General features: G+C 42.1%; 1 protein-coding gene across 1 annotated transcript in view; it reads right to left on the reverse strand.

The window, feature by feature from the left end:
• The window catches only part of PPA1 (inorganic pyrophosphatase 1), a 122,641-nt gene that overhangs the window by 28,043 nt on the left and 75,684 nt on the right, over positions 1-18,914 (reverse strand). Inside the window, exon 4 of the mRNA XM_040362321.1 lies at positions 18,305-18,424. Coding sequence (XP_040218255.1) covers positions 18,305-18,424 — 120 coding nt within the window. The remainder of the gene's footprint in view (positions 1-18,304; positions 18,425-18,914) is intronic.

Genomic DNA, 18,914 nt, shown 5'->3' on the forward strand with positions numbered 1-18,914 from the left:
TTATCAATGCCATTAATAGAATTCTGTTACCTATATTGGATTTGATCATGGTTATCATTTTATTAAAATCGCTCACATTTTGTGTGTTTTCTACTAGGTTGAATGCAGCCTAAAGCATCCATTTAACTTATTCTTGACTCTGCAGGTCTTCCCGTAGCTCAGAGGGGCGATTTCTTCTGCCTGGTCTTCTAAATGAGGTTCCAGCATGGAAATAACAATCACTGTATATCTAACCCAACTTGTCCCTGATTTTTATTTTATTTTTACATTAGTTTTGAGGTATTGTATAGGAAGAAGACAAATTTGTGTTGCCTTTCCAGGGTGATCTCTGCCTCCTGGGCTGCCTGGAAAGGATGTGTGCTCAGAGTGTCTAATTGGGCCTTGCCTCAGCATGGGACACTTGCCAGGGGTCCAAGGGCCTAAGCTACTTGCTGGAGTGGATATCTGGAGGTAGGTGGGCTGGAAAAGGATCTTCTTGCTGAAGAGTGTCAGAAAAACTGTGTAGAAGCCACTGCCTTGACAGGATTTATTCCCCATTAAAGCAAGAGCCAGATTTATTAGGGAGATCCACAGGGTCACAGGTCTATCTGGCTGCTAATGAATGAAGTGTATAGCGCTACACATGCAAACTGAATCGCCTCTAGGCGCCTTTTTTCAGCTAGTGTCTTCCTGGCTGGTGTGGTCATTTACCCCGTATGATCGACACACTTGGGACACACACACACACACACACACACACACACACACACATATACTGGGCAATTTGGACAGGATCTAATTAATCTACCAGCATGTCTTTGGATCTCTTATAGGGTTAGCACTTAAGAGGCTACTCTTAAAAGGTCCTACTACTACCACCATCAGAATACCCATCCTATTTTGTGCTACTTTTGGCATCCTAGCCTCTTAAAACCCTTTGCTTATAGAGTTGCGTCCAGCTATTAAAATGTAAAAAGTCTAAAGTGAGTGGTGCCCAACTTATTTTTCCCCACACCATACACCAAAAATCAGACCCAGAGATTGAAATGTTAGCCTGGCACACTTCTTAGGGGGGTCCTTTTTCATCACATCAAGAGGAGCGCTACAAATGCTATTCAAAATATTAACATTTCCTGGGGACTAAAATTATATTCCATATACACTACCCACCAACTGAGATATTAGGCAATTGTTAGATATATCTGCCTGATTCACATTCCTTTTTTATTGTAGCCCTGATGAAGGGTCTTAATCCCTAAAATGTATTGCCCGTTCTCTCCTGTAATCCTGTTTGTAAATTAAAAGATCATTTAGGACTCTACAATCAGTGGTTTGGCATGATCATTACGCTGTTACTTATAATTTCTTTCTAACTGCCTGTACTGGGGCCAACTGAGAAAAGTCCAGAGTTGGCTAGAGATTTTTTTGACTATGGTTTGAAAAAACAGTTGCCGTCAATGAACTTCTTTGACTTGCAATACACAAAAAAAAACAGTGCCAGGTTTTTCAACATCCAGAGACGCAATAGCTCCTGTTCCCCTTTCCAACCTTCTGCCCCCTTCATATCGGCCAACATATCTTTCAGCACAAAGATCTGTTTTGAAGATTTAAGGTTTGTTGTAAACAAAGAAGAAAAAAAAAAAAGGCTAATTTGCTAATTTACATTTCGTAGTACCAATTAAACATATGCTTCTGTCTATTTTACTATACTAATTGTTCAGTAATCCCAGAATACAATAATAAGTCTACTGGTGTTACGCGTTTCATTCAGTGTTCAATGCTGAAATTAATTAGGTGGCTTAGAATATTGTATAAACAGTGCTTGGTATTTATGAAAGCTGCTGTAATGGAAAGAACACAAAAAGGCAAATAATTAATGTGGCTTTTCACAAAACAAAAAGTGTTCCACAGACCTTATACAGATTCTAAAGGAGTATAAAAATGAACTGAAACAAAAAAAATTTGAGTGAATAAAACCATACTTTACGCTGGGATGCTTAGATTCAAAATCATTATTGTGCTTTTTATTGCAATCCTTCTGACATTTTTCCTGCAGTAAAGGTTTTAAAAGAAAAGCAAAGAAAAGCATTTCAAGCAGGAGTCCCATTCATTGCTAGGTGGCTAGCTTACATCAGTGGACTGCAGCTTAGTACACAAAAAATAAAGTTTTGGGTTATAAGCAGGCCTGTTGAGAAGAAAGGGCAAATGCGCAAAAACATATGCATCAGTAATTTGTGTGCATATTTACACAAAGGGAAATCTCTATTTTAAAGGTTTCACTTAGCAGAACTTGTAAGCATTAAAGTGGTTGTGACCCCCCCCAAAAAAATAAATAAAAGATTCTGTTCCTTTAAGGCATGATCTATAGCACAATGCTTGTGTCATGTAATTTGTCCCTTTCTATGTTGTAATATACCTGGTTGATCCTGCCTGTTCCTGTGTCCCCCGGTCTGTGCGGACCACAGTAATCATGGCTGCTGAGGCATGCTATCCTGGTCAGTTTACATTTCTCTGTCAGCCTGCTCTCTGCTGTGACTCTCTCCCCTCTCCCCCTCTTTCTGCCTGTCAGCGTGAGAGCGGCTCTCCTCCCTGCCCCTCCCGCTGATATTCAGCTGTAATATGCAGCAAATATACTTGCCCTTAATCCCCTCTGGATTATGCAGTTAGTAACTCTAGTGTGTGTTCGATTCTTTAAAATGAATAGGCCAAATACTTTTTCCCCACACCACCTCTGTGTGGTCAGATGACTTCCCTCCGCCACAGGAGAATCTCAGTCCCTTCCGCTGCTATGCATAGATTGAGGAAGAAGTTCGGAAAGGGGGAGGGAGAGATCATGTGACAGCTGCAGTCTAAGAAAAGATATTTAGCCTTTTCATTAAAAAAAATTAAGACACACACACTATAGTTACTAATGGCATAATCCAGAGGGGACATCTGTAAAACACAGTGTGAGTTTACAAACACTTTAAGGCTTCGTTCTCACCGATACAGGGCATTAAAATACAATTACCGTAAATTATCGGCGTATAACACGCACCCTAACTTTAAGAGGGAAGTTTCAGGGGAAAAAAACGTCCACAGCCCCTTGTGTATAACACACAGGCACAGTTTACCCTCTATTTTCAGGGTAAAAAAGTGAGTGTTATACGCCAATACAGTATATCATGCATTAACAGGTTTTGTGTCCATTCATTTGAATAGTGTATACCCCGTGAAATGCAAGGGGGGAGCTCTTGAAGAATGGCAGCTCATTGCAACATACACACATACACAGTGGGGTTGATTTACTAAAACTGGACAGTGGCAAATCTGGTGTAGCTGTGCAAGGTAGCCAATCAGCTTCTAACTTCAGCTTGTTTAATTACGCTTTGGAAGTAGAAATCTGGAAGCCGATCGGTCTCTAACAGAGCTGCACTAGATTTTGCACTCCAGTTATAGTAATCAACCCCACTGTGTTTTCCCCACACAATGTGTGTTAATGTGTACAGAAACACATGCGCAACAGTGTGAGTAGGGCCATAAGATCACACCACACAAATCAATGCACTTTAAAATGCATGCATAACAGAAATCACAGACATAAAAATGGCCCATAGCGCTTGACCCAAATGTGTTCTATAAATGCCACAGCATTCCCCACTTTTAAGTACACAATGGGACCAGAGCATGTATGTAAAAACAAAAATGTACTTAAAGTGAAGCAATAAATTTTTTCACTTCTAGGTTGTAGTGGGGGCGCCAGGGGCTGTAGGCTCCCCTTCAGTCCACCTGCCCCCATCTATTCATTAGAATGCATGTGCCTCCACTGTGGGGACACTCATTGTTAAGTGTTAGGACCACAGATTACAAATGCGTTTGCAAATGCGTGCGGACAAAACCCGTTTTTAATGCATACGGTTAGACAGGTTAATTTGGTTGTTCTGCAGGCTGGCCGGTAAGGAGGCTTGGTTTTTCCCTGGGCATTCCCCAGGTTTTGTTATCTGTAGTGTGGGTGTCAGGGGCTGTAGTGTGGGTGTCAGGGGCTGTAGTGTGGGTGTCAGGGGAACACTCACATGTAAATAAGCTCATCGGATGCAAGGGGGGCCGCTCCAATCCATCCCCGGACATCGCGCTGTGCACAGAGCACAGTGCTGTGGAGAGGCTGGATAGCATTCTGCAGCTGACAGGGAAACCGGAAGAACCACTAAGTGGATGAGATGTCACCGGAGGTGGGGAGGTGGCCAGGATACAGGAAGAGCACACTGAAACAAGGCAGTATACATGCTCAGAGCTTTAGTTCCGCCTAGTGCGGCTGCATGGCGCGGGAAGATTTGTACTTGTGAAGCACTTTACGTACACTTGCGGGTATGTCCGTACATGCTAGTGTACATAAAGTGAGTGTCCGTAAAGCGGGGTATGCCTGTAGTTTGTAGCGTTTTTGAACAATGCAGTTATAGAATGTAATAATACATACAGCAGGACAAGTATTGATTTTACCCAAGTGTTCCAAAGTTCTTCAGCTGTATAAGAAGACTCAGACCTACAAAATGACTGGATCATCATATCAGGACTAGAGATGATCGTGTATGAATTGGACAGAACATGTCAAGTAGGTCAGATAACTGGAGCCAGTTTTGTAGCTATGCTTTGAGCGTTTATGGATTTCACTTTACATGAACTGTCAGTTTTGCTTTTAATTATAAGAGGTAAACGGTAGGTTTGACAGGAGTCATGAGAGAAAGGTTATTCATTAAGCATTAAAAAGACGACAACTGTCACCTAAAGACCGTTGAGGCTTTTAGACCTCTTAGCTCCTCTAAAATGAACTGCGAAGAACACTTCCCTTCGAAATATATTGAAATTGCAGATTGCATTTATTCCAGATTCAAGCGCCCAGTGTACATCCTCTAGGCACATCTCCTACATACACGCCTTTCATTTCACCCATACCTGAGCAAAATCCACAATAAATGTTCCATCTTCTGGTCTTTAACACTGAAGACACTGGGAAAAATACACATATCTTAAAAAAAAAAAAAAAAAAGCCTAATGCCGCGTACACACGGTCGTTTAAAATGATCGTGTGTGGGCAAAACGTTGTTTTAGGTCTTCTGAAAAATGTCGTTTTTCAAAACGTAGTTTTTTGTTTCATAAAAAAATGATCGTGTGTGGGCTAAAACGACGTTTAAAACAACGTTTTTAAACCCGCGCATGCTCAAAAGCAAGTTATGACGCGAGCTTGAATGGAACAGAGTGCCGTCGTACGTAACCGCGTTTTGCTAGAGCATTTTGAAAAAACGATGGTGTGCAGGCAACGTAGTTTTTTAAAATAAAGTTTGAAAAACTTCGTTTTTTCCCCATGAGAAAAAAAACAACGTTTTTTTACAAGACAAAAAACGACCGTGTGTACGCGGCATAAGAATTATCCCTCTTCCACCACAACCCGCTTGATATAAATTGCATGGTTTAGGGAGCCATAAAACCACAAATTTCACAATGCAGTTAGTGGTTTTCTATTAATAGACAGTTTCCTATGTACCTTTGCATTTACGCACAGAAAAAAAAAAAAAAGAATTGTATCCAGGTTACAGCATCTTGCAAAGGAAAGAGAAATAGCAATTATTTGTAAAGAAATACCATTACCCTGTGATACCAAATTATCTGCCTGCCCTACATTATAGAGAGGGCATTCTAAAGTGGCAAATGCCAATGGATTGTGCAAATTATACAATGGGCAGCCGTCTTCACATTTAATCATAATTGAATTGACCTTTGATCCGGATCTTGTATATCGGATTAGAAGTAACTCAGGAAGTAAAATGGACAAAACATTCTTCACATGGATCAGTTAATACTTAGAACAACAATTTGAACTTTAATGTGTGAGATATTTAACCACTTCAGCCCAAGAAGGATTTACCCACTTCCTGACCAGACCATTTTTTCAATATTGCACTGCGTTGCTTTAACCGACAATTGTGCGATCGTGCTGCTGTACCCAAAACACAATTTATGTCTTTTTTCCCCCACAATAAGAGCTTTCTCTTTCTCTGTCGCTTTCTCTGTCGTTTTTATTTTTTTGTGCTATAAACAAAACATTTTTAAAAAGGAGCAACAATTTTGAAAAGAAAAAAAAAAAAAAAAAAAAAAGTATTCATCAGTTTAGGCCAATATATTCTGCTACATATTTTGGTAAAAAAAAAAAAAAAATGCAATAAGCGTATTTTAATTGGTTTGCACAAAAATTATAGCGTCTACAAAATGCTGTTATCTGCTTAATACATAATCACACAGCGCTCCCAGGGCACCAAGGCGATTTACTGCTGCTTTTATCTTGGTGCATTTCTCAAGGTGCACTCAGCAGATGTTTACCGATCACATTTAACTGTTCTTTCTAGGCGATTTTTCCTTAAGTTCTGAAGCCAAGAGGTTTTTTAATCTTAATGTATTCTATGCATTGCGATAAAAAAACCTTCTGTTTGCAGTAGTACCCCTAATACTTCCTTAAACCCCATTTCGATCCAGGGATTCCACACAAGAGTCTTGGCTTTCCAGGACTCTCCCCGTTCTTCAGCTCCTGTGACCGGTCGCGGGACTCCGGCAGCGATCACGTCCGCGGGTCCCGCCGGCGCTTTGGACCAGGTCGTGGGCGCGCGACCCATGGCTGGGCATTTATCACGTACAGGTATGTGATTGTGCCCAGCCGTGCCATTCTGCCGACGTATATCGGCGGTCCTTAAGTGGTTAAAGTCAGCGAGCCAATGACAATTCAAGGGTTTTTCGCCTTCCCCATTTTATCCAAAGCTGAAAAAGATTTTGCTGGATATACACTTTCAGGCTGGGTTCACACTTCGCACGACAGGAGAGCGTGACCGCCTTTCAATAGAGCCGGTTTATACATCTCTAGGGTGGCCGCGGAGCGCATTTCACAAGTGTCCTGTGCGACTTTGGCTCCATTTCAGGTCTGAATTTAGCCCAAAATTCGACCCAATTCAACTTGAAATGGGAGAGGGGGAGAGGGAGAGGGGAAGGGGGAGAGGAAGATTCAGAGAGAAGATACGCCGTCGTATCTGAGTCCGGCCGGTCGCATCTATGCTCCTGATTCATAGAATCAGTTACGCATAAATTTCCCTAAGATCCGACTGGCGTAAGTGTTTTACACCGTCGTATCTTAGGCTGCATATTTACGCTGGCCGCTAGGTGGCGCTTCCATAGATTTACGCGAGGAATATGCAAATGAGCTGCATACGCCGATTCAGAAACGTACGTCCGGCCGGCGCATTTTTTTACGTTGTTTACGTTCGGCTTAATTCTATGAACTAAACTATGCGCGCTAAATAGCACGGATGGACGAATCTTCCGCTGTGCTTGCAAGCCCCACCAGCTTTCAAAATAACAAATACAGTGGCTGCATCTGGTTAGATGCAATTTGCCTGCCAGTTATCCGCCCCACTCCGTTGAGGGATGTCGGGTGGGAGGGGACCTACAGGGCTTCTGTCTGGAACTGGTCCATGTATGGCCAACCTAAGACAGACAATAGACCTTTCATCCTCTGTAATGATCTGGTTATACATCTACAGGAGGTGTGGAGGATAAAAAGGTTCTCTTAGTACAAACTGGGACTGATGATAACAGGTAGACATTCTCACTGAGCAGCGAGTCTGAGGAATTTTCTAGCCTAGCCTCATTATCTTTAGAAAAGCAGCAAGTGAGGATCTATAACGAAGCTTGATAAAAAATGTTTGTCATGCATATAACGACTTGGAAAAGATGCTTTTTCTTCTTCCTTTCAACACAACTGAAGTTTTTGTTCCTACGGCCAATTAACACTTCTGGCTCTATCTGGAACCGCATTTCGCCTGACATTTGTGCTCAGCTGAGATATCTGCTTATGTCCTTAGGTGTTCTGCCGGCTAGAAGGATGATGATTTAGGTCAATAATAATAATGGTTTTAAAGCGGTATTAAACTCAAAAGCAAAAATGATATTGAAGCCTGCCAATTCCTAGATCTGGTGGCTGCATTGGGTTTATTTTTTCATGCTTTTTTTTTTATTTTTCTTTCCTACCAGCAAATCAGTTTTTTTTTTAAACAAGCTGTCCTGTAGATGTAGTAGTTATTAGTGTTGAGAAAATCCACTTACCACTGACAGGGGTGCTTGCAATGATCAGCTTTTATTTATGTCAAAAAGGAGGGGGTGGGGGGTTGGGAAGAAGCCGACACCACATCCAATGCTGGCTAAGATGCAATATATTACATTTTGGTTTTAGATTTAATACTTCAAGTGGATGTAAACCCGATTCATGAATTTTGAGCTGGGTATATATATCTGCAGCATTTTGTTATCTCTCTTCAATGTCCTATAGCTCGGTCCTGAACCGTTCCTCTGTTATCAGCCTGATAACTCCTGACAAATTCTCAGACTTTTTAGACAAAAGCAGCCTGAATTTTCTGTCCGATGAGGTTGCTAAAATAGATTAGCAGAGAGCAGGTCCTATTATAAAACACCTCTGAGAGTCTCTGCCTATGATGCGAGGGGGTGTGTGCCTTTCCTCCAATCAGCAATGTTAGCCATCTTGGCTGTATGCCCAGACATCACACTCTGTGTAAAGCCCTGTACACACGGCCGGGATTCTCGTTAGGAAAAAACCTTGCAAGATATTCTTGCCGGCCGAGTGTACACACGTACGATTCAAAAGAACTGCCGTTCTTTTGAATGACAAACGCGGTGACGTCATTGACTATGACGGCATGCGCTCAACACATTCGATGCCATCGCCGCCATCTTGCTTCACCCTACCTATGCCTTGGAAGCTACCGTGCATGTGTCAGTCATTTCGAGCATGCGCAGGTTTCCATGGAGGCAGATAAGTATACACACGCTGGGGTTTCTCGGCAGGAAAACACTGCCGAGAATCACGATGAGAAAAATAGAGAGCAGGTTCTCCATTTTTCTCGTCTAGATTCTGGGCAGTTCGACGAGAAACCTCAAAGCCTCGTACACACGCACGGTTTACTCGGCAAGAAAGCTCTGCCAGCAGTTTTCTTGCCGTTTCTGGCCGAGAAAACCATGCGTGTGTACGAGGCTTTAGGCGATTCTCTTCCTGGTTAACAATCTGAACTTTCTAAACAGTATATAAATGTGAAGACAGCAGATATACATACAAAACCTATGTAGGGAGATTGGTTTCATCCCTGTGTATCATCTGAGGCTGTTCACTTCCCTGGGTGTATGAGAGGGTTTACTGAAAAGATGGATACCTGGGTTATGGCAGCTAGCTTCTACCATAACATCTTTAAAGTGCAGACGTATATATACACTGTGCGGTCCGGAAGTGGTTAAATCATAATCACGACAGAAACTATCCAAATTACACTGAACCAAACTTTACATACCCTGGTGATTTTGGCCTGATAACATGCACACAAGTTGACACAAAGGCCTCCACTGACTACATGGAGTAAAACACTAGAGTGCAAGGGAGGTTTTCTTGATGGCTGGTTTATAAGCGGTAGAATTATGCAGTCATAATCCTCCTCTTGACCACCGTGCCCCTGTTGTTGGGCACTACCAGCACAGTTGGAACTGTCTGATAAGAGGAAACCATTTGATGGAAAGCTTGGTCATATTATAATTCAGAGGGAACCCCATATTGCTGGAATAAAAGCCTTGGCCTGCTTTGAACAAATCACTAAAAGTATTAGTCCTTGATGTGGAGCACATTTGTGGTGAATGGAAAGTTTCTCTTATAGTAAAGAACACCCACAGTACTTGGGTATCACCCTTTGTAATGTGCATCAATTGAGTATTATACAATTCAGTGCACTCCTTTTGTATCATGGATAGATGGAGATAGTTTGGCCAAAAAACAGTTGTTTTGTTTTAACTATAAAAAAATAAAATAAGAATGTTTTTTTTTAAGCATACTTATCTAGGTGGATGCAGTATCGGTCCGATGCTGCATCTATCCTTCGCCGGCTCCAACACTGAGAACCAAGCGATCAAACACAGCTGAATGCTTGGTTCTCAGTGCCTCATGAGTAGAGAGGTGGTAACAGTCACAACTCTGCTCTGCACGCCCCCCCCTCCCCCTCCCAAGCTCACTGGAGTGCTAGGCTGTGGAGGGGACGGCTCACTGAGGGGCTGAGCCTGGTGCTGATCCAGGCATGTTGGCAGATCCCAACTGCATTGTGATTTTGCCCAAGCCTGGACTGTCTTTGTGAAGTTGGCCTCCAGCCCGCTGTCTGCTGAAAATGGGACTGTATATCACTTTAGTGCAACACATTGACCAATATATTAAGCATGTTCCAAAATTGTAATGGTAAATAATCCAACTATAGTATCTGGATACCAATGTTTACCATTGACAGTTGCTTAATCTAAAATGATTGAAACTGGAAAAAAAAAAAAAAATTAAACCCAAATTATTAAACCCACAACCGTAAAATCAGTATATGAAGTAAAGCAGCCCTCAAAATTTCCACTCGCCTACTAGCATTTGGCGAGTGGATTTAAGCTGGGGGCGAGTGATGGTAGGGCTGCATGACCAATCTCCCTCCAATCTGTGCCTACACTTAGAGTCCCGATGAGATTGGCGGCCGAAGAGGAAAGGTGCATGCTCGGGAAAAGTAGTCTGGTGAGCCGCGCACAGGCAGAGCAGTACACAGGTGCTCTACTTACAATTCTCATTAAGCCATGGGACCTAACAGTATGACCTCTCTGAGCCTGCCCCTCTCCCCCGGGCCCTGACCAATGTAGCTGGAGAGCAGAAAGTAATGAGTGAGGTGGAGGATTGCAAAAATTACCACTCCGGTGCAGTGCTCACTGAAAGTTGCCCTGACATGAGAGCGGCAGCCTTCTAGTTTGTGCAGTTTTCTTCTCTTTGTGCTCTATGTAAGTGTCCAACAGTTTAGCCTGAGCACTGTGAACAGACTGGTCTCAATGTGTGCTGTGCGCTGTCAGTGTGCGCTGTGTTGTGGTGTCAATGGCTGTGCAGTTGTGTGGATCTCAGTGCTGGATTGTACTCCCTCCCGCTGTGCTGCAGCTCCTCTCTGCCAGCCTGAATAAAAAGTGGGGACATGCAAGCGTGGAGCCGCACACACAGGCTCCTGATGATGAGATGAATAGGAGAGGGAGAGAGAGAGAGGATGGGAGTTGCAGAGGAGACAGCAAGAGAATGGGGAAGAGACCCAGTTCTAGTGCCATGTCCGTCTGGTCTGCCCCCAGTGCCCTGTCCCTCTGGTCTGCCCCCAGTGCCCTGTCCCTCTGATCTGCCCCCAGTGCCCTGTCCCATTTTGTTAAAGTTGTTGTTGGTAATATTTAATTTTGTAACTTGATTCTGCATAAAACATTGTCATTCCATGAGATAATCTACGAGGGCGTGTTTACGGGTGCAATTAGGCACAGGGCAGTGTATGAATTAGGTGGGGCAACTGGTGGCGAGTAACTCTTGAGGCCTGGCTAGTAGCTCAGGACTTGAAATGTTGAGCCCTGAAGTAAAGCATGCTTGGTATAATCCTCTGCATTGTGTAAAAGGACTGTTTAATCCCGTCTTCTCTGGTCCTCCCCTTGTTCCCCTGTCCCCAATCCTACTGCTCATCATATAGAGACACGGAAGCATTCTGCACATGCTCAGTTTGGTGTGTATTGCCAGAGAGTTTTTTTTTTTTTTTTGGGGGGGGGGGGGGGGGGGAGAGGATACATGTGATCAGCACTGTCCAGACAAAAGTTCATGCAGCCTTATGGGACAGTCAGAAGAGAATAAAAACTCCTTCTACAAGCTTTAAAGCGGGGGTTCACCCAAAAAAAATTTTTTTTAACATTCAGCCGAGTTGTCAGAATGACATTAGGCTGTTTTTTTTTTTTATTTCATTGCCGTACATACCGTATTTTCACCGCCGCTTCCGGGTATGTAATCTGCGGGACTGGGCGTTCCTAATCGATTAACATCTTTCCGACCGGCGCATACAGCGCGTCACGAGTTGCCGAAAGAAGCCGAACGTCGGTGTGCAGGCGTCGTATAGAGCCGACTCGCAGTCTGGCTTCTTTCGGCAACTCGTGATGCGCTGTATGCGCCGGTCGGAAGGATGTCAATCAATTAGGAATGCCCAGTCCCGGAGATTACATACCCGGAAGCAGCGGTTTAAATACGGTATGTACGACAATGAAATAAAAAAAAAAAACAGCCCAATGTCATTCTGACAACTCGGCTGAATGTAATGTTAAAAAATGTTTTTGGGGTGAACCCCTGCTTTAACCAATGCTATATACTGCTGATGAGAAAAAAGTTATTTAGCAGTTTATATTTACTAAAAGTATTGCATTTCCATGTTGTGTGTACTGTGGGAGATCAGATATAATGAATGCAGGGTCCTGGGTTTAGTAACACTAACTGATAATGTATGCTAAAGAACCTTTTCTTGAACTGCAGATTTGAAAAAGCCTCTGTTTGCAGTTAAAGAAGACGAACAAAAATAATTAAATGTTAAAGAATATGGAGCTGCAATTATGTTGTGGCCTAATATTTATATGAGCTACTGTAGTGATACAAAAAAAAACAAAAAAAAATAATATTGCACAATTCTGCAAGCTGAGAATAAAAAAAAAGGAGTTACAAAGAAAACCCAAAAAGGCAACTTTTATTGCCTTCAAATATGAATATCTCTCAATATATAATGCGATTCATCTACAGTTGAGAAACATTAAAATAATGGGGAGTTGCGTCAACCTAAAAGGTCATATAACAGGTGCCCATGGCACAAAAACACATTCATAATATGCAGATTAAAAAAAAAGTATTGCCCTTATGCCTTAGAAAAGGTGAAAATAATTTCATTTTATAGCATTTTGTTTGGCTTATAAACTCTTATTCAGGCATTTTGTTTTCCTCCTCTAGAGATGCATGGAAAGGATTGCTTTTATTGGAAGCACTGAAGTGAACCTCTCATGAAAGATAAATCACTGTCACCATTTTCAATTTGTTCCGTAAGCTGCAAATTCCTAAGCTGTCCTTCTCTGGCTTTACTTCTTATTCAGTCAATTCCTAAACAGATGTACGCAGACAGCAAAGTCATAAACTACTGACCTATGGACGTCTCGAGGTACAGCCTTCCTAAACTGTAAAAGCCAGGGAATATATGTATAGTCCCATTTTATTTTACAAACATTTTATTAATGTTATCAGAAAATAAAATACCAGCAAAGAGAACAATGGGATGACAATACAAAAAAGCATTCCATAAATTAGTAGTCAAGCAACTAAATCTGATGAGGTGCCAGACAATTACAAAGGATTTATGATCAAGTAAAGGCAAAAAAAAGCCTATATAAATAAATAAGGCCAGAGGGAGATATCAAAGAGAGAATGTTCAAAAAGATTGGGAATCAAAGAACCAAAGATTTAAAAAAGAAAGTATTTTTATTCACAAATATCGCATTTATCATAGAAGCGAGGAAGAGAATCATGTACAGAATGAAAAATACGCTCCATCTGCTCCCGCTCCGGAAAGCCTGTGTCCAGCTGCGGTGATGGCGGGGGAGCCGACTGAAGGGGTAGCGAAGACCATAATCGGGGCTGGAGAGAGTGCTGTGTGATAAGAGCACACCGCGGCTCCTGCTGTGTTGATCTGTCCGATAGGACACGAGCAGCGGGCCCCTACGTGGCAACCTGGGACACTGCTGTGTTCAGCTATACCTCTATTTCAGTAGCCCGTCTGAGAGGACAGGGATGTCCCTGTGTATCGGCCTGGAATGCCAATGTGCTTGGCTGCGGTAGCAGCGTGGAAAAGGCAGCTGCAGAGGAGGGAGACAAATCAAATCAGAGAAGTTGTGCTGCATCAAGGACTCGTGGAGTGTGCAAGTACACTACTGTGCTTAGGAACCCTATAATGGATGTTACAACTGCTGTGTGAGAAGCTTTTGATCTGCCCAAACAGTGTGAAACAATGAGACCCCTTTCACACTGAAGGTGCTTTACAGGCGTTTTAGCGCTTAAAAACAAAACAAAAAAAAACACAAAACACCTGTAAACTGCCTCCCTCGTCTCCCCAGTGTGAAAGCCAGTGCGCTTGCAATCAGCATCTTTGGGGCAGTGTATACACCGCTTTTAATCTGCCATTGCAATCAATGGGCAGTGGCGCTATTCACCCATTCTTTGGGGTGAAAAGCACCCCATTAAAGTCCACATAGCGCCGCTAAAACAAGCGGTAATAACTGTGGGGGATGTGCTGATGGCTAAAATGTACAGTTGTTATGTGGGGGCCATATAGGCTTCTCTGAAGAGATGCGTTTTCAGGGATCATCTGAAAGTGGAGAAAGTCGGACAGATTGGGGTAGAGCATTCCAGAGGATGGAAGATGTGCTGGAGAAATCCTGAAGGCGAGCATGGGATGAGGTGACAAGGGAGCTTGAGAGCAGGAGGTCTTGGGAGCAGTGAAGAGAACGATTAGGTTGGTATTTTGAGACTAGGTTAGTGATGTAGCTGGGGGCCAGGTTGTGGATGGCGTCGCAAGTTATAGTTAGTATCTTGAATTTAGTTTGTTGGCCGAGTGGCAGCCAATGGAGAGATTGGCAGAGGGGTATAAGCAGACGCTGAGCGGTTTGTGGAGGTGGATGAGCCTGGCAGCAGCATTCATGATGGACTAAAGTGGGGTGGCATATTTAGAGGTAAGCCAAAGAGGAGGGAGTTGGAGTAGTCAAGGCAGGAGATGACTAAGGAGTGGATTAGAAGTTTTGTGATGACATTGGTTAGGAAGGGGCATTTCTTGGAGAGGTTAGGTTGAAGCGGCAAATTTTGGATAGTGATAGGATTTGAGTCATCTATAAAAGAATATGTGGTTATTTACATCGGTACGGCACGACACCTATGGGGGTGGTGTGGGATTCCCTTAAAGCCTAAGAGGTACACTGATACAGCGTGTGGCAAAAATAAAAAGCATAACAAGACCACAGGAAATTACTGCTATGCAAAAGGTTAGAAAGGCAGAAAGACAGTATATAGAGGAATCATCCACGGAAGCCCTAGCTAATTGGGTAAAGGAACAACAGAAGTACAAACACATACTTCTGATAAAGGCAGTAAATATTTTAAAGACAGAATTTTTTTGAAAGTGAGTGTAGGACACTTATTAGCCCTACTGGTAAAAGGAAAATACATCCACCGCGGTTGTATTGATAAGGACAGAACATGAAAAGGGTTAATGCATATACACCGGAAATTATAGACGAATTAAAAAAATACTGTGGAACATATAGCACCCGTTATCAAGACGTCGAGGGTGAGGTGTGGGGTTTCTTTTGGGACTTGGAGACTCCACACCTAATGAGGACAGGGAGATGATGGATGCCCCCTATAGGATTGGAAGAACTTCAGCAGGCAGCAGCAGTGTTGGTGAACCAGAAGTCTACTGGACCAGACGCTTGCTGGCAGAGATATATAAAAATAAAAAAAAATGGAGGAGGTATTATTGCCCAAGCTCTTGAAGGTATTCAATGAAGCGATGGAGGAGGGCAGATTACCAGTATCAATGATGGAAACTACCATCAGTTATGCCAAAGGAGCAGAAGGATCCACTTAACCCTTCATCCTACAGGCCAATATCCCTGCTGGGTGCAGATGTCAAGATCCTAGCGGAGATATTGGCTTCTAGGTTACAGAGAATAATACAAAAATGTATACATCCCGATCAATCAGGGTTTATACCTAGTAGGGCAACTAGCATAAAACAGACTGGTATTTCTAAATTTGCAAATTCTGATGATTAATACAGGATCAAGAGCCATACTATCATTAGGCGCAATTAAGGTCTTGGTGGCAGTGAAGGACTTTGATAGACTGAACTGGTGGGCACTGATGGCCTGCACTAGAGGACATCGATAGGCTGCATTGGTGGGCACAGGCGAGGTGACACTGATGTACACCGATAGGTTGCACTGGTGGTCACTGATGAGGTGCACCCCACCTCTCCATCCTAAACAATAACCTCCTCCTCACCCTAAACCAAAAACCTCCTCCCTGCCTCTCCACCCTAGATTTTATGAGATGAAGGGGAAAAAATAAAATAAAAAAAATTGGCCTAAAATATTGGCCACAAAAATCAGCAACATATAAATCTGCCATCCACCACCCGATTTCTAAATATCTGCATCGGCCAAAGAAAAACCCATATTGGTCAACATCTAAATAAGACACATTAAAAATGGAGGTAAATAGAAGGCAGTTGGCTACCATCAGTTGTACAGATTGGTCTGCAAAAATAGAGGACACTGACACAATTGTTTGCCAAATAGGGGAAACCTCACACAATCAGAAAACATGGATCATAGTGTCTGGGCTATCACAGTCTCTGAAGTAGCAGGGACAAGGCATGTATCCAAGTGGGAGTACAATACTATGTAGTTATAACCCTAACCGTGGTTTCCTTATCATAAAAGGATTTGGTAAGATTTAGTAAGATTCTCAAACATTGTATCCAAATCCTGGGGCGAGAAGTGACTGTCAGTCCTATTCCCATTTTATAAACCGAGGGAGAACCGAGGTGTGAGTATAAGATGTTAATAAAGCCCTATTTTTAAATATGTTCTTGCTTTTTTTTTTTTTTTAAGTCAACACACACACACACACACACACACCACAAAAAAAAACATGGCAAAAATTCTAGTCTTTTACCGCTCTATCATCATCAAGAAAAACGGTTTTGACTTTAGGTCTATTTAAAAGCCTTTAATTTGCTTTCAGAGCAGTAAAAGGATAACCCTGTCTCTGTCCCTGTCTGGCATAAAGTGGAACTACAGGCAAAACTTATTTTTCCTTTTGGATAGAGCAAGGGAGGATTATAACCTGTCAGATTTATTTTTTGCCATCTGTATCCCATTGTGGTAGATTTACCTCTACTTCCTGTCCCAAAGCCAAACAGAGGAAATCCTTGCTATTTAGGGGAATTCCTTGGGGACACCTAGGTCACGAGAACTAGTGTCCCCATTGGAAGATTTCCCCACTACTACTTTTCTTGGGACAACCCAACATTTTTTCTTTCATGTTCACCTTCAATGATAATGGTAAATGGGTCAAACAGAGGGGGAATCTCCTTAACTGAGGTACGAACAGCAATAATAACCGACAGATGTTCTAATCCATCTACACACTCTCTGAAACTAAAAAAGTTTTGTCTGTATTTATACTTTAAGAAACAACTGTTTTTCACCCTTGGATATGGATAATTTTGTGATGCACCAGTAGGCTGCCTTGAGAAATCCAACGCGACTCATGCTGGACCGACACAGACTGATATTGTATCAATTCATAACATAGGCCTAATGATTGGGTTTAGCAGGTCTCCAATAATTTGTGTACAGGGGTCCCCGACTTATGAACAACTCCTACTTACGAACGGGACGTATCTGCCGTTTTCCACATGCGTGGCCATTTGACAGAACATTTGAAAACGTAACTGCCGTTCTGCGCATGTGGTTTCTGACTTCTGAACATTTTCAACTTAACAAACCTAAAGTCCACAACTTGTTCGTAAGTCGGGGACCCCCTGTATCGAATTAAAGTGCAAAATTTACTAGGACTATTTTCCGTTTCAATGTTAAAAACAAGTCTACAATAGCTTAGCATCAATCTAGTTTCAACAGAAATAGTTATGCACAACTTACAATGCAGTACAAGATGACAAGGTAGGTTGGTACCAAAAAACATACCTAAAATGTGGCAGATTAGACAAGCACCCCCACAGGGCATACAAACACACAGAGGGAGTATCTTGTCAAGAGCTTAACCCATATAGGAACTGATGTTTCACCAAGTGGGTTTCAAGATAGTCATAAGACCCAAGGACAAGGGGCTCACTAGACAAAAATATTTGCCTACAATGGATATTTCTAGGTACTTGGATGTTTCAGAATGGAGTTTTCCTACCACTAGCATGTGTATTTCGGCATTGCACCAAAATGGCCTTCTGTGTCAGATGAGAGAATTACAGTGTGGAAAGCCAAAAACTCCACTGTACACACTGAGGAATACAGGCTACTGTAGGAAAGCAAACCAATAATAGACCAATAAAATAAAAAATATGTTGGGAAGAAAACCACAGCAATGGAATTCTAAAAATAGCTAGTTTTATTACAAGGCTGCTTTTGGGAACCTTTTGACATACGTAGAAGGTTTAACAGAACTCCTTGGACAGTTTCCAAAGTTAGGAAATAAAACATTTAGTCCTGTACAATAAAATAAATATCCACACAAAATGTTTATTTTGTTAAAAGTAATACTTGTATACAGAATCAAAGTCTTACTATTGAATGAGAGGTTTTTACAGAACCGATGGCAACTGATGTATGTTATTACCTGTGGGATCGCGCCATAGTTCCAAATATAGCCCTTGTGTGGGAAAACATTGGCCACAAAACGCAGCTTGCCTTTCTTCACATCTTGTTTTATAGGATTTAAAGGATCTTTTGTGGCAATCTGCAAAAATATAAAAAAAAGGCATCTGAAGGTATTTCTAGGAGTAGCACACCTTCACAAAGAAGCCCCAACAGTAATCTCAAGATTCAAATGTGAACAGAATAACAGAAATTGCAAACAAGTTAAAAAGTCTTTATTAAAAAGAAAACCAGTCATACAGAAAGGAGAATTTTAATGATTTTTTTTCTGGTCTGGTATCCTCAGGCTCTTTGAAAAACGAAAGCACTTTTTCACCGTACATCCATACCCACGCTTTGTAGAAAAGCTCTGTTTAGTGCATAATTAGGCAGAAAACATTGTGAATGTATAAGAAGTTTATAAAACCGTCATCCCTCTATATATAAAAAACACAAATGGCAGCGCTCTATGGGACAGTCAGAAAGTACAAGCTAAATAAAAGCTTGTTTATTGCACAAACGGTAAATAACCACTGCAAAGGTCTGAGAAGTTATTGCCCTGCTTAGCTTAGTAAATACAGAGATTGAGCCGT

This window comes from Rana temporaria, chromosome 8 (genome assembly GCF_905171775.1).
Source record: "Rana temporaria chromosome 8, aRanTem1.1, whole genome shotgun sequence".
Classification (NCBI taxonomy): domain Eukaryota; kingdom Metazoa; phylum Chordata; class Amphibia; order Anura; family Ranidae; genus Rana; species Rana temporaria.